This window comes from Nesoenas mayeri (genome assembly GCF_963082525.1).
Source record: "Nesoenas mayeri genome assembly, chromosome: 1".
Classification (NCBI taxonomy): Eukaryota; Metazoa; Chordata; class Aves; order Columbiformes; family Columbidae; genus Nesoenas; species Nesoenas mayeri.
Window position 1 is genome coordinate 107,184,294 of NC_137541.1, and position 15,550 is coordinate 107,199,843.

At 37.0% G+C, this 15,550-nt stretch overlaps 1 protein-coding gene across 1 annotated transcript in view; it reads right to left on the bottom strand.

The window, feature by feature from the left end:
* The window catches only part of MAP3K15 (mitogen-activated protein kinase kinase kinase 15), a gene marked incomplete at both ends in the record, with an annotated part of 88,290 nt that overhangs the window by 34,159 nt on the left and 38,581 nt on the right, over positions 1-15,550 (bottom strand). Inside the window, 3 exons of the mRNA XM_080364000.1 lie at positions 112-282; positions 13,508-13,614; positions 14,858-15,026. Coding sequence (XP_080220126.1) covers positions 112-282; positions 13,508-13,614; positions 14,858-15,026 — 447 coding nt within the window. The remainder of the gene's footprint in view (positions 1-111; positions 283-13,507; positions 13,615-14,857; positions 15,027-15,550) is intronic.

Genomic DNA, 15,550 nt, shown 5'->3' on the forward strand with positions numbered 1-15,550 from the left:
AGAATAAGTAGAACATTTGATTTCCTAGTTCTCACAGCCCCGATTTTCATAACCAGAGTGAAAGTCTGAAAAAGTTTTTAAACAGAGATTTTTGTTGCTGTTTTCTATTACCATTCAATGGCATGATCTCGACTATTGGTGTCTTTACAGTCAGAATCAAGAAACATATCCTTGTAGATCCTCCCACATAAGCAAAACATATCTGGAGCAGGGTGATCGCATGTCTGCAGGACTTGAAGCATAACTTGTAGTGCCTTCTCCCTGTCACCTGCATTATTTCTTCTGAAATCAAATACAGAGAATAAAATAAATGAGTTCAGATCTGAAACAGTAACTGCAAAATGGTGGAATAACATTATCCCCCACCTATCCCACAACCCATCCATCATAACTAAAACCAGAATTCATTTTATTTACACTGGCATCTGATTGTTGGTTGATTGATAAAAAACAAATATATTCTCCTGTCATGGGACTTGGCCTCTGGGCTCACATAAGGGCTGATTTAAGCCTCACAGCTCCTCTATGAAAAAAACCTGTCATCTCACTTGCTTCCTCCCCGTATAAGCAGACAGACTCCTGCAATGAGAAAGTGCTTGTTTGGTGTTCATTCCTGACAATACTTATACCAAACTGGCCATTTTCAGCATTCAGGCTGACAGCTCATTCAGCTACAACCAAGATTTGTAATCTGGAACCCAGAGGATCCAGAGCCAATACCAGGCAGTACTGACTAAGTACTGGAGAAGCCAGATCAATCTTATTTTGACCAAAGAGGGATGGAGTTCAATATATGAGACCTTTGAACTACAACAAGAACAAAAGGGCAAAACCAAACTGTACTTATTTCTTAGTTAAAATTCTTCATATTAGAGAAAAATTTGAACGAACAATTGTCATAAAGATTCTTTTGCCAAATATTTAATGACCGTATCAGTAAAAACAAAACAAAACAAAAACAAACAAAAAAAAAACCAAACAAGCAAAAAAACCCCTGTAATTAACATTTCAGTTCCTTATTATTAAACACATCTGAAGTTTTGCCACCTTTTACCTTGTTGTTTTTGTAAGTTTAGAATTGCCTACTTACTGTGAAAAGTCACTTTGAACAAACAAAAATGTTTATTTGCAAGAGTAATGCAAACACAGCTTAGGAGTTTAATAGCTTCTTCAAGACAATTTTTAATCATTGGAGAGATTTAAAATATTTACCAACCCCTTTTCAGATCTGTTTACCCTTTTTTGATCCCTACCTAGGTATCCAGGAACCGGCTTACACATACTGTGATTACTTTGTCAGCAGTACCAGTAGCAGACAACGGTTTCTGGTACATTTATTATTTGCATGCTCTGAAAGGATTAATATTTACTGCAAAGCGGTTTAGTTCCTTAGGTAACCAGCTGATGCAATAAGACCAATTACAACACATCTGTAGTAAAATTCAGGCTTCTGTGCATGTTAGGTGACAGAGAACACCTAATAAGATTAAAGAGATTTGTAGCTAGTTGTGCAGGCTTTATCCTGCCTTTGATGTCACTGGCAGAGTGTAAACTTTTGCAGCAAGTACTTGCATATTTTAAAAAGCATTTTTTCTTCAGATTGACTGTTATTCTGAAGTTAATACTGGTTTTCTCTTTTTCAGTTTTACAAGAAATAAATAGAAGTTTAAAAGTGTGAGGGTAAGTTCATTGCACAAGTCAGCATGCTCTAACCAAACCTGTTCTGAGCTAACCAGGTTATCTCAGTAATAGTACCCAAGTTTCTCTGTTGTCAATATGAACACAGAGAAAGTTCAGTCAGAGCTTAGAACAAAATTAGACCCTAAATATAAGTCAAACAGCTCCCAGGTCACATGTAACGAGGTCAAAGAAGTCGTAATGTGTTCAAGCTTCTGCTGAAAACACAAGAAATGCACGACTAATACATAACTTACAGCACTTTGGCATGGAAAAAGAAAATGTAAAAAAATTGCTGCTTCCCAGACAAGCCAAACTTTGACTCAACTCTGCCTTGTTTGAAAACAGGTTAAACATTAATGATAATATAAAGAAGTGCTATGTACTGATTGCAAAAGCATAAAGCAAAGCTGCTTAAAATAGGACACTGTGCAGATTAACGCTCTGGACATCAAAGGATGAACCTGTACACATCAAATAGAATACCAGGAGCATTTCAAAGCACCAAACCCTAAACAAACAGTGTACTAGAGGACTCAAAGTACAGGTTTCTATCTCTTCTAAGGAGGGGGAAAAAAAAAAAACTATTAAAATAAACAAAATTTAGCACTTGGCAACTATACAATAATCTAACAGGATATTATTAAACAAAAATGGAGTTATACAGCTTAATATTAAACTCTGTTTCTCACAGTGGCAGAATGTGATTCCCACTGGGCAATACAAACCCAACATACCAGTCATAACAATCTACAAATTTGGGAACAGTTATCGCCTTCTAAAGCAACCCCCAAACAAGAAGGAGAAAAACAAAACAAAACACCCAAGCAAACAGAAGAATCCCAACAAAGAAACGAAAAACAAACCCAAACAAACAAACAAACAAACCCAACAAACAAGCAAAAACCACACACTACCAAACAGAAGAATCACATAATTTAGGCTACAAGCAGCTTCGCTTAATCAATATGAAAATATACTCTTGGATAATATGCAGAACCTGTTATACTAGACCAAGACAGATTTCATCTCCTTTTTCATACCCCACATTTTGCCAGATCTGCATGTCTGACAGCTTATAATTTGTTTCAAGGTGTCTTGAAACAGGTCTGTAGTGTTAACCAATACAACAAAAGGGTTTACCTTAATCACTCAAAGCTGTAGCACTGGCTTCTATTTTTCTTACCCAATATCAAATATATTGGCTTCCACACCCTCCCCAGGCCCCATTTAAAGCCACACTAGAGCAAATCACAAAGATGCAGGTTGGAAGGGACTTCTGAATGTTGTGTAATAGAATCTCCTCAGAGCAGGCCCATCTCCCAACACCAGACCATGGCAGTCTTGGCTTTGCCTGAAAAGCTGAATCTGTTAAACCTCTGAAGATAGAGATGCCACAGCCTATTGGAACAGGGAAAGCTAAAGTACTGTATGTTATGGTGTACAATCATGAGGAAGAAGGCAGAAATGTTCTCTTCAGGAAGTAAATTGGTACACTAGGTGAGACTGATTCTGCAAAGCAAATCCCCTGAATTTGAAGTTTTATCAGCCAGAGCAGAATCCTAACAGGCTACTGCAGAAAGGACCCTACCAGTTCATTTTAGTGCTCCTTGGTAGAGGCCAGCTTGCACTGAAATACAGATGTTCCTCATGGTATCACATAAAGTCACTTTGCGAATGAAATACAATTTTGAAATAGGTATTTTTCATTGGCACTCTTCAACATACAATCCATCAGCTTTTTCACATCTAGAATAAGATGCATCCTACCTCACACAAGCCTGCACATGCATGAAGGTAAAATTAGTTATTCTTCCTTGTTAGTCTGGGTTTGAAGGGAGCAGTTTTGAAAATCACTAATCATGATATGAAAATTCTTTCAATTCTTTTACCTTTACAAAATATATTTTAATGGTAAACAAGCTAGAAAAAAGAATACTACTCCAATTCATTTAGAAACTACATTAAAACAAAGCATATGCCTTGGTAGAGCTGTTAATAATACTATTTTTTCCCCACTGGTTTCTTTGTTAGCACATTTTAGTTCTCTCCCTACAAACCTTGCCTTGCAAAATTTTGCACAGAAACCAAACAGAGAAAATCAGTCTAAATTATGTGAACACAATAACTGCAAGAGCTACAGCCAGTGAGGAAAGAGATCTTCAAGTTACTTCTAAATACTAGGGCAATTATGAAAATATCCTAGTGCTCAGTAAAACACTGCCAAGATCCTAACACAAGCAAAATTCTAGGAATTAAAAGGAAATGGACAGAGAGTGAAAATTTAAAACACCAGGATGCATTTTTACAAATACTCAGCACACTAATCTTCAGTACTCTGTACAGTTTTAGGCTGTATTTGAAAAAAAGAAACTAAACTATTAGGATTAGGAAAAAAAAATCAAAGGGAATGAAGAACAATCAATAGTGTAGAATGATTTCTGCATGAAGAAAGCTTGAATAAACTAATGCTTTTCAGGCAGAAATGACTGTATAGAGATTTTTTTTTTTCTAAAAAAAAAGTTGTCCTGTAGGACTTTATAGTCTCTAATCACTTCCTCTAAATTAGTCTTAATGTTCTGTTGCCAGTTTAGTTTTGCATCCTCCAGAAACTGCTCAATGTTTTGTTTGCCAGTTTGCTAATTTGCTCCTTGCAGCGTTGCCACAGTCTATCATGTTTCTTTAATCACAGAAGCTTCTCACTGCCCTGTCTACACAAGCCTCTTATCTATCTCCCTGTCCTGCTCAACTACCTGCTCCTCCTTTACCCCTCCGAATCACTCTGTAGGGCTACAAACCTGATGGAAACAGCTTAGCACATAAGAAAAATATTTTTTTAAGCACCTGCATATAAACATGTGTTCTGAACTAAAAGAACTAAGATATGATCAAGTTACAGTGCAACATCAGTTTTGTATCATGTTCTAATTTGTTGCTCTCCACTCCATCCTGCTTTCATATTTTCTCTTAACCTAGGGTTGGAATTGGACATTCTTATTCATAAAGATGCTCAACTCAAACACTTTCTCCTGAAGCCAAGGCACATGTTGCAAAATTAAGCAATATTGCTTCTTCTAAAAAGCATGACACGTTTAAAAAATTTCTGCTACTAAGCTATGATAGGATTTTTTCTGTCCCTCCACACCCCATCCCCACTTCTCCACACTCTCCTCTCCCTCTCAGAAAGAAGCTGCTGTTCCATAACTTGGCAACTTCAGCCACCAGAATTGTGGATGTGATTTAGAAGCCCAGAGGTGCTTGATGCAGCTGAGACATGTTTGCTTGTTTTAGTGGGGGAACAACTACACCACCAAGCAGTAAGCCCTAAAGGACACGCTCATGCTCTCTCCTTGTGGTGTACTCACAGCATCCTCTTCAGCTATTAATATTTCAGGGACCTGAGATATTCTCAGACTAAAATAAGCAAACTGCTAATGGCAGCAGAAACACCCCCTCCACAAATCAGTCCTGTCCCCATCCACCACCCCCTACAGTTCTCTAGGCCTCTCCTGCTCTAAAGTGCAAGAATAATTTGTTGAGGTTTGCTTCAGTTTGTTCAAGTTTTCTCTGAGTTTGCAGTAATGGAGATGTTACAAAACCAGCAATCAATCATTATTTGCAGAAAGCAGAATCTCTTTACAAATCTACCGTCCTTTTCCCTTTCCAAATTTACTTGACAAACAAAAATTACCACCACTACCTCAGCAAGTCCCTGAGCCACAAGTTGGTGGAAGCAGTGGGAATATTTACGGACATGTATCACTATGCGTTTTCCTATCTTCATTCTCTTCTCCAGGAATATGCTACTGACCACTCCCAGATATGGGAAATCTAGGCTAGAAGGAATGATGCCCTGAGCCGGTATGGCCATCCTTATGCTATTTCTCTCCCCTACCTCTCGAGCATCATCCAGATATCATTTTCTACCACAGCCTCTCACCTGGAATAACACTACCATACAGAAAAAACAACAACAATAACTGCCAAACAAACAAACATTCCCCCCCAAAAAAACCCAAACACCACCAACAAAAAACAACCACAAATTCTCCTTTTTTTCTCTCTCTTTTTGAGTCCATGGTTGCTACCTTCCTCCTCAAATCCATTCTCTTCTCTGAATCCTTTTCTCCACTGCAGTCATTATAAAGAGTCCTACTTTTAAATATCCCTAAAACTAAAATTCTTCCTCCTTCACAGGCTGGTTTTATTAGCTTTAAAGCACTGGTGTGGTTAAGGAGCCAGAAATACACTCTAGTGAATGAAGCCTTAACAAAGTTAACAGGAACAGTATGGATTTCACTGGGACAAGAATGAGCTCGCTCTGTAAGTAACAGCTGATATAATCCTTGTCTTTCAGCTTTTTGTTCACATCTTCCCCTGTATGGATTATTTCCATTTATCTAGCTACAGAAACCCATATGCCAGTGAAAAGTAAGTCACTCAAGGGAATCTACCTTTAGCTTCCTTTATATTTCATATTGACTTATTGAGTTGATCTTCTCTTGTTATTTTAAGGCCTCTATAAAGAAACAGATTTCTTAAAGAGCAATACACAGGGGAATTAATCAAACCATTTCAAAGAATTCTGAAAACATTCCCCAGAGAAAAGTACGTTCAAAAAGAGTAACTTATTTTTTCCATTCTATTCCTGTGTAAATCTTGTTTCTCTTCTGATTTCAGCCTTGAAGTACCTATAAATAGTTTACTGCACATATTGTGATTTATAAAAACATCTGATCTCACTGTCACATTGCAGAAGAAATGTCAGTGAGACAACTTAATCAGTTAGTATAAATGCAACCATTCATAAAATAACTGTTCTTCAGTTACAATACTGTGCTCATTTATTATGATGTACAATATCTTTGCTTACAGTAACATGTAATTAATAAAAAATATGTATTTTGAATTTTTTGAATAAAAATAGGACACAGTTAAGTAAGCCTTAATGACTCCGTTGCAGATGATCTGAACTGCCACTAACTATTCAGAAATCTACAGAAAAAACAAAACAAAACCCAACAAAAATTAAAACCAAAACACAACTTAATCACTGAGGAATACAATAACTAATTTGAATCAGAGTTATTACACTTGCACTCTTGCTTAAAACAATAAATTAATTTGTGAATTAAAACACACTTCACTGAGGATGCAATTTAGTTGTAGAACCTTCAATATTTGAAACAGTGAATGAGGAAAACAAGACCCTAAATTGGGCTGGACCTAAATTTGTGAGTCTCCAGTTTGATATGACAATGAAAAAAACAGCTTTTTTCCCCCTCATATACACTTCAGGTGCTTCATGGAAGCCACTCATATAAAATGAAGAACCCCGTGATGTGTTTTTCACTAAATCTGAGTAATCACAGAATAGAACATTTTAAACAACCCAATGTTTTTTAATGGGAATAATTTCTTATGGCTACTATTATTCACAATTACTAGTGATTTTCTACTTGCACCCTGTTATGCCCTTCACTTGCTAATTGCCCTTTTTTAATACTGTATTGGAATATGCTGCTTGTTAAAACACAGCATGCTGAGTTAAGTAATAGCACCTGCAGCTGCCCTCATCTTTAATGTAAGTGAAGATAGAACTGCCTTGGAAAGAGACTGAAGTTTACACAGCTCTGGCTTCATGCCAGGGCTGGGTTTGATTTTAAAGTCTACCCTGCTTTGCACAGAATTTGGCATACCTTTTGGCCTCTTCTGGATCTTGGTATCTCCAGTCCTGGTAAATAAGGCCAAATGGAAATACACAAACATAAGTGTGTTGTGAATCATCAAAAACTTTTCTATGAAGACCTAGATTAGTGAAGTAGATCCTAAGAAAGCAGACAGCTGACAAGAACACTTAGCACTTGAATTAACCATAAATATCTGTACTTTATCAATGTACTATATATACTATGGCAACAGAAAATAAAACCATAAGGAACAAACTAGTATCCTCTCTTAATCTGATTACAAGCAAGTAAAATTCACAGAAACAGATTGCAAATCTTTCCTGTCCCATTGGCTTTGATCATGATTTGTATTGCTCATGTGACTTGCTCAATACATTTAGACAATTTGATGCAATATAAAACACAGAATAGGAAATGGTTAATTTTATTCCAAAATTATTAAATAACAGAAAATATTCTATGGACTTTTAAAATGCAATATTACAATTATTCCTTTCTACAAAAGACTTGGTAGAATAAAAGAGTACTTTTAAAAAAAATCTTAAATATCTTCTTTTACTGTTTGTTTTGTTGGGTTTTTTGTGTGCGTGTTTTGGTGGTGGTAGTGGTGGTATTTTGTCTGTTTTGGTCTGTTTTTTTTTCCCCCAGATAGATCAAAAGTTTAACTGTTGCTTATAATTAATCCACATTATACATTAAAGCATTGAAATATTGTGATGCCAAACACAAAAGGCACAAATATATACATAATACATTAATAAAGCATATGAAATCACTTCATATATCAATCTCCTTTGAGAAGAATCTTGATGTTTTTCATTTAAAAAAAGGGAAGAAAGAGAGCTGTAATACTAAAGAACCAGTTTTGACACTACGTCATACATGCATGTAGTATTTCTACCTTCTCTTCATTAATAAAGACCACCATTGCACTAGACAGTAAGAAAAATTACTTATTGGAGAGGGAGCTGGATGTGTTCACACATCCAGATTCTGTAAGACATCAAATCCCAGGGTGAAAGCTTACACACATACACAAAAAATATTGACCAGCTTCTCTGTGTGTGAATCTAGAAATTAATCAATAAAAGCACTTGGCAGACCTCAGCTATAGGAGTAGTACGTGAAAGAGCTCATGTGGCGAAATCCAGGTCCTAAGGCCAGTAGTATTAACCTGAGCCAATGCCATGAACTATAGCTGTAACTCACACAGGAAAGCAGAATGGAGGAAAGTGACAAACATAGTGACATGCAAACCACAGCACAATACACGTGAGCCCTCTTTAAAACTGCAAAACCCTCAGAGTTTCAGGAAAAAAAACAGAAATTCAGGTCATCGTTAAAATGTAAATGCAGGCTCCATACTTGATAAAATTAAAGTGTGTGATACAAGCCAGGGGCGGGGGGGCGGGGAACGGGACATGGGTTTCGTTTTCTTTGTTTGGGGGTTTTTTGTTATTTAAAGGAAACATGACCACTGGTAATCTCATATGAGAGCTGGTTTTACTGTGAGGTTCTGCCATGGCCTTGCATTCACTAGCAGTTTTGAGGCCCCTGCCTCGGGAGCTGGGATGCAGGTAGAGGCTGGGAGATCCAAGAGAAAGGCCAACTGTGCACCTGAGGCAGGTGGAGGCCATCCTGCATGACTCTCTGCCAGCTTCACACAGGTCCCTTCGCCTAAAGGCTCACCAAAGAAATATGCAGTCCTTATTTTGTAGGAGTGTTAGCTTGAGAGCCTGAAGGCTAATTAATAAAGGTGCATTTGCATTTACTGCAGAAGACAACAGCATTTTTAAATATGATTCATCATGCTTTATACTTCAAAAGACATCTCAAGCTAAGAGCCTCTAATTACTGGACTTTGTGTATCTGTGTGTTAGTTCCACATCTGCAAATGTAAGTAAACAGCATTCTTCTGTTTCTCCGTGATGTGGCTTTAAACTACCCAGGTATTACAACAAACATGGAAGGACCCGTAAGGAACTAATGATACTTCATGTGTGGGGTGGAGATCTGTGCCATATAATAAATGTGTATTAGTTTATCATACGGAACTCTTGCATCTTTAACAAACAGATCAACACAAAATACAAGACACCGACCAGCTGACCTTCAGCTGCTCCAGTGCACCACCCCAGGCAAAGCTCTCAAGGCAATAAATCAGGCAGCCTTCAATTAGATACACATTTAAAACGGAGGAAATGAAATGGCAACCTTCATTCAGAAACTTCTAGGCTTTCAACAACCTGGAAGTATGAGAACATTCTTTAACACAGCAGCTTCCATAACTCATCTTCTTACACAGTGGTTGCCTCCCAGGCTAGGTATACCCATGGACTGAAGCAAATAGCCATCTACACCTGAGACACCCAGCCCTGAATCAGACAGTATCTTACTTCATACCGAAGCTGTGAATACAAATACTGAAAACATTCATGTTGCACATTTGGGCTGAACTTATGCCTAAAGATACCTTCTATTCTGTGCCTAAATTAAGATACAAGCAGACCTAAATCTCAACTGGGAAGCAACAAGGAACAATGTCTTAAATCAATCCATGTCTGTATAAAAGAGAGCCCTCTCTGCTCTGCTTGTGTGTGAAGTCAAAACTAATTCACTTAAGACACAGATAGAGAAATGGTCTTTTGCTCCCTAGGACTTCTAAACAAACAGCCAGGAGGGTGAACTATGCAGACAGCCCACAAGCATGCCATTGCATACATCCATTATTAGCCTCTGCTATCAGACATAAGATGTGACAAATCTAGGAAGCTCTTAATGGTCTGCTCTGAAATCGGAACCAAGGAGGAAGATTGATTCAGAAGGGGGGCTGTGATTCAAAACCTGCTATGTGAATCAAGGTACCAGGTATCAGCATGAAAATGTCTGTCTCCCCTACATATGATAACAGTAAGTTCTTTAGCACATTTCTGCACAGCACCCTGCAGGCAGGCCCAGGCTTGTGTTGCTCCTGATCCAAGCCAGGTCAGACCCAGAAAACACACAGCTAGGCTGGAACGGTACTGAGTCTAAAGTAAAATATCCCTGTCCCTTCCCTTAGCACAACTTGCACCCAGAACTGCATACAACTGTGGTTCGGGTTGGGCTTGTGTCCACATGACGTACCAGCAAAGACCTGAGGTCCCCAGAAACAATCCTTGACCACTTGCATGCTACATCATCAGCTCTGTGCAGCACTCAAATAACACTGACTTGAAAATACTACGGGAAAATAATTGCCAACAGAATTCAGTTACAGAGGCCAAGAGCAAATCAATGAATTACTTTGTTGATTGTGATCACCATTCTGGTACGCACTCATAACAAAACTAAGCAAACTAACTTCTGTAGGGTCAGATATTCTCACAGCTGCTGATTCTGTGTTGCTTACGATGTATTTTGTTCCTAGTAGGCTCCGTCAGTTGTACTGAGCAACATTAATACTGTTCTATATGCTGAAATTAACAGAAAGTGAAAACATTGCTCTGTATTTTTATAAACAGGTTCTGACAGAATTAATTAAAAAAAAAATAAAGCAGAAAAAGTAAATGATTAAAAAACCCCACAGAAATAAGATGCTAAGAGCAACACCTTAGGGGTCATTTGGAATTACACAGACTTGTTCTGAAAAAGTTCAAGTCTTAACCTCTGAATTTTGTCCATCGTTTTGTTTTAAGAAGGCAAAAATATCTGTAGAAGTTACATTTGCATTCCTACTGATAGAAAACTGGTCATTTATTTCTGAAAAAAACTTTTCCATATAAATGTTAAAATTGTTCCCAGAAGAACACAAGGAGTCAGACTGGTTCAGATTGATTCAATGAAACTTGTTGATGGGGAAAGCAAGTTCATGAGCAATTCATTTTGTCTTGTCTCACAACAGCACTACCGGCATTGCCAAACCAGAAGATTTAACAGCATGAGGTTCAGATGCTGCTCAAAATACAACAAATTTGAAGACAGAGAGAATAAAGCAGCTCACCAATTTTATTGTGCACATCTGAATGAAAAAGTTTTAAAAACTCATCAAATCAGGATATTTTCCTAAGGACAAGGCACTGCCCTAGCATTATTCTAACTGGCAAATTTAAACGTTTTGAGTCCAATTCCTGAAATAACTAAAAAATGGACAAACTTCTGAAAAAATAGGGCTAAATCCTTTTTACTGAAACAATTTCTCAAGACATCAGTGTGCTATCTTAAGGGGAATTGAATTTCAGAAGCTTTAAAGGATCAAGCCTGCAATTTTTAGGGGTTGGGGGAAAAAAGCTAGAAAACCATACAATCCAAGAATAACAATAATAACTACAGCCAGGAACATGGTTTATACTCTACATAATCACAAGAGAAGTCAAAGCACTGGCTTCTACTTCAAAATACTGCCTTGTATTGTACATGAAAAATTTTATACCAAAAGTGTATTTTTTTTCTTGTCTTTTTAAGCAGCCTAATGAGAAAATTATGTTTCATTAGGTGTGATAAATACTGCAAGTTATATAAAAGCATTCTCTCTGTCTTTATATATTCAGATCAAAATTTTCTGAAAGATACACCTCAGCAAAAGAAGTTAACAAACTCAGTAGATGTTTAATTAGTTAAGATTTAATGGTCTATGATATCAGGAGTGGAGAATCAAGATACTCAGTGTTCACTTCCAGTCTTAAAAAAATAACCCAAACACAACACTACATAAGGTGAATTATATGTTGGAACTATATTCACATATTTGGTATCAAGAAGTATGTATTAATAATTTTTCCTTCACCTTATCTTCTTCTGTGAGATATTTGGGCATTGCCTCGCACCTGATATGTTTTTTTCTTAAAGACATCATTCTCATTGTAATCAATTTATGTCTCAAAACTTATTGTTTCTCTCTCTTTAAAAAAAAAAAAAAAACAATTAAAAAGGCATTTTAAATAGGTTTAATTCCACCTGTCAAAACCACCTCTATAGCTAGCTGTCATAAAAACATAGGCATTAGAATTACACGCAGTATCAGTCACACCTATATCCTGTATATATTCTGTATTATTCACTCCTACGTTATTTCAAAGATCACTTCAAGCTGCTTGCCACTGCGTGATTCAGATGATCACTCAACCTGTTAACAAACCACCAGATCCTTTTCAATAATCCTGTTTTCTATTAGCTTTCCTGTTGGCATGTACTTTATTCTTTGTTACTATGTGTATGACCTTGTACATGGTTGCATAAGAATGATTTTTTTTTTTTTTTTTTTTAAGAGAACAGTCTATAAAATGCTGCCAAAAGACTGTTCTTTGACACAGAACTGACGTAGTGATATCCAGTATTTTTCTGAGCAATGATTTTGCATTTACTCGTAAGTCTGACGGAACTGTCAAATGGCACCAGACTTATTACACTTTCCATAAAATGCCACAGGAACTGCTTTTCTAGATCTATTATTAGGTTCTTATCCCTTTGACATATGCCATCCTGACACTGCCTAGTGCTACTTTTTAGGTAGATCGCAGGTCACAATTTTTAATAGCACGTGGATTGCATGTAACCAGTTACTTTTATTATTACATGTGATTTCATTTGTGTAAGTTCTATTTTCTGCAGTATAATCTTAATATAAATTCTCCAGAAATCTGTAACTAACTAGAAGAATTCAATAATATTTCTGTGCTTCCTAGTCTAGCAACATGCCTGTAGGTCCAGATCACCTTTCAGCCTTTCAAGGAAGAGGTTGCCTGAATGTGTATTCATGGATCAAGCAGTGCTTGTTACCTATTACTTTAACAACTCACCCGTAACTCTATTATGCTAAACTTAAGAAGTTCAGAAAAATCAGTGACTCAGAATAAACAATCTCAGCCTGCCTAAGAACCCAATGGTATCACTGGAGTATTTCACAACTACCCAGGTGGCCTTTGGAACAGATCTGCTCTTGTCAGCTTGTTGACAAAATGATGGTTGTTGGAAAATTATGATTTCAAAAGATAAAAGCTCTCCTGCTGTCCAGGAAGTATGGGACTAAGATAAGATGACTGTGAAGAATATTAGTGTATGCAGAAAGGGAAAATGATTTGATATTATCTGCACTATAAATTTATATATCAACCCATATAGAACAGCAATAAAATGAAACGACTTCGACTGATCATCCTTACCGATTCAATGCAAAAGCATAATGAAATTTAATGTTGTGTTGATCAGCCAGATCACAAGTAGGAAGCATTTCTAGTGTTTCCACCAGCTTCACCATGGCGTCATAGTCCTGGTATGAATTAAGAAAAAAGGAAAAAAGAAAGAAAATAAAAGAACTTGAAAGCAGAGGAAAGCATCACTAAACTAAACTATATCATGACTGCTAGATAGTATCTCAACTGACGGGTCCTAGAAGAATCAGTGAAACAGACACAAACTCTGTGTAAGGAATTAAACAGGGATTTTTTTTTCTATCCATGTCAGTACATGGCTCTTCCTCACCTCTGTGCTACTGCTCAAATTACTGAATCCCTCTAGCCAATTTGATCAATAACGCTCCCAGCACCAGGAAGGAGCAGTGATGAGTCTGGCTCTTTCAGGCCTTGTTAAGGACTTCTGATGAATGACAGTTCATCAGGTCACCGCAGACTCGAGCACAGCTCATTCTGCAGGATGCCAGCTGGCTGTGCATTCATTTTGATTTCTCAGGGGTGACCCACATATACATTGCTGGAGAGGACAGTTTACTGACATCACAAGTGGCCTCACATCACTTAATTTGTTTGTTCAAAACAGGTTTCCAGATGATTACATTTCTCAAGGAAGATCACCTTTCAAAAGCATGCAAATGATCAGCAGAGGCAACAAAAATGCAGGATGACGTTGTCACCTACTGCTCTCACAAGCCATTTGTACTTATGAAATAATGAACTTAGCTTCTGATGGAAAAAAATTTTCCATGGCTGGAAGTGTATTTTAAAAGGGATGTCAAACACACAGACAGGCAGTTTGGAAATAGAGTATGCAGGCAGTGTTTTAGCAAAAGCAAAACTTATTTAAAAAACAAAATCAAGAAAAAAAGGTGCAGTTGTATTTTAAAAACAAATAAAGGTTTATTTGAATTCTAGTTCTCAACTTGGGCACCTCTGGCCAATAAAATGGTCACAACAATTGCTTTTTCTTCACTTCTAAATATATTTGACTTTGGGGGCAGGGGAGAAAAGCGAAGGAAGGGAAAAGTAAACATCTTGCTCAATAGGGGATTTTTTTCTTTTAATTTTCTTTAATGGAGTTAAAATGACTAAAAAAAGGAGGAGACCTTAGGAAGGCACCTGATCTGTCTCTTTTTCATAGGAAAAACAAAGAAGAGTCTAAAGCCTCTTAAGCTGGCCACAAGACAAATCAAACTGTTAAACAATGTAAGAATTTACCGTCAGCTTTGAATCACTGTTTAACAAACAACGAAGTGTAGGGAACAAGCAAGAGCCAAAATCCCATGATAAAATAATCTTTCTTAGTCTTTTGGAACATACCTGAATATCTCTATAAGAAAGAAGCAGGTTTATGACAATGTCAGAAGTCAGCACTTCAGTATTATCCATACGAAGCTTAATCCTGGCCAGTTCCTTAGCCAGTTCATCTCCTTGATATTTCTCTCTAGCTTTTCTAATATCATTTAGCAGTGTTTCTTTATAATAGGCACTGAAGAAATAAAAGATAGACATGCGGGAAGAAGACTGTTAGTTATTTCTTCTGAAATATGATTATATTTCTTATGAAACATGATTATATTTCTAATAAAAACATAATTTATCCTAAAAAGTACCACTTCCTCAGAGTGAGATGCACATCAAGTGCTTCCACATTTTTTTCATTAACTCATTATACATATTCCACCTTGCCTCACCTCAGACTGTGGGGCTATGTATCAATATGTTTACAACCAGGATTGTGATAATTTTATCAACACAGTAAAACTGGGGCATTTCTTTGCTACAGTACCGCCTGTGATGAATGTGGTAATTTGCATCCTTAAGAAGGCAGCAAATGGGATGATAAAGTGACACAGAGAAGAAAGATCGGTGTGAGGTAAAGAAGAGATATATCACGAAAGCAGTGAAAAGGCTTTCAAATAAAGAAACTGAAAAAAGAACAAGCCACCAAAAGTTGATTTAGTTGCAATCTGTTTGATGAACATAATACATAATGTGGGCAGTGCATTTTCT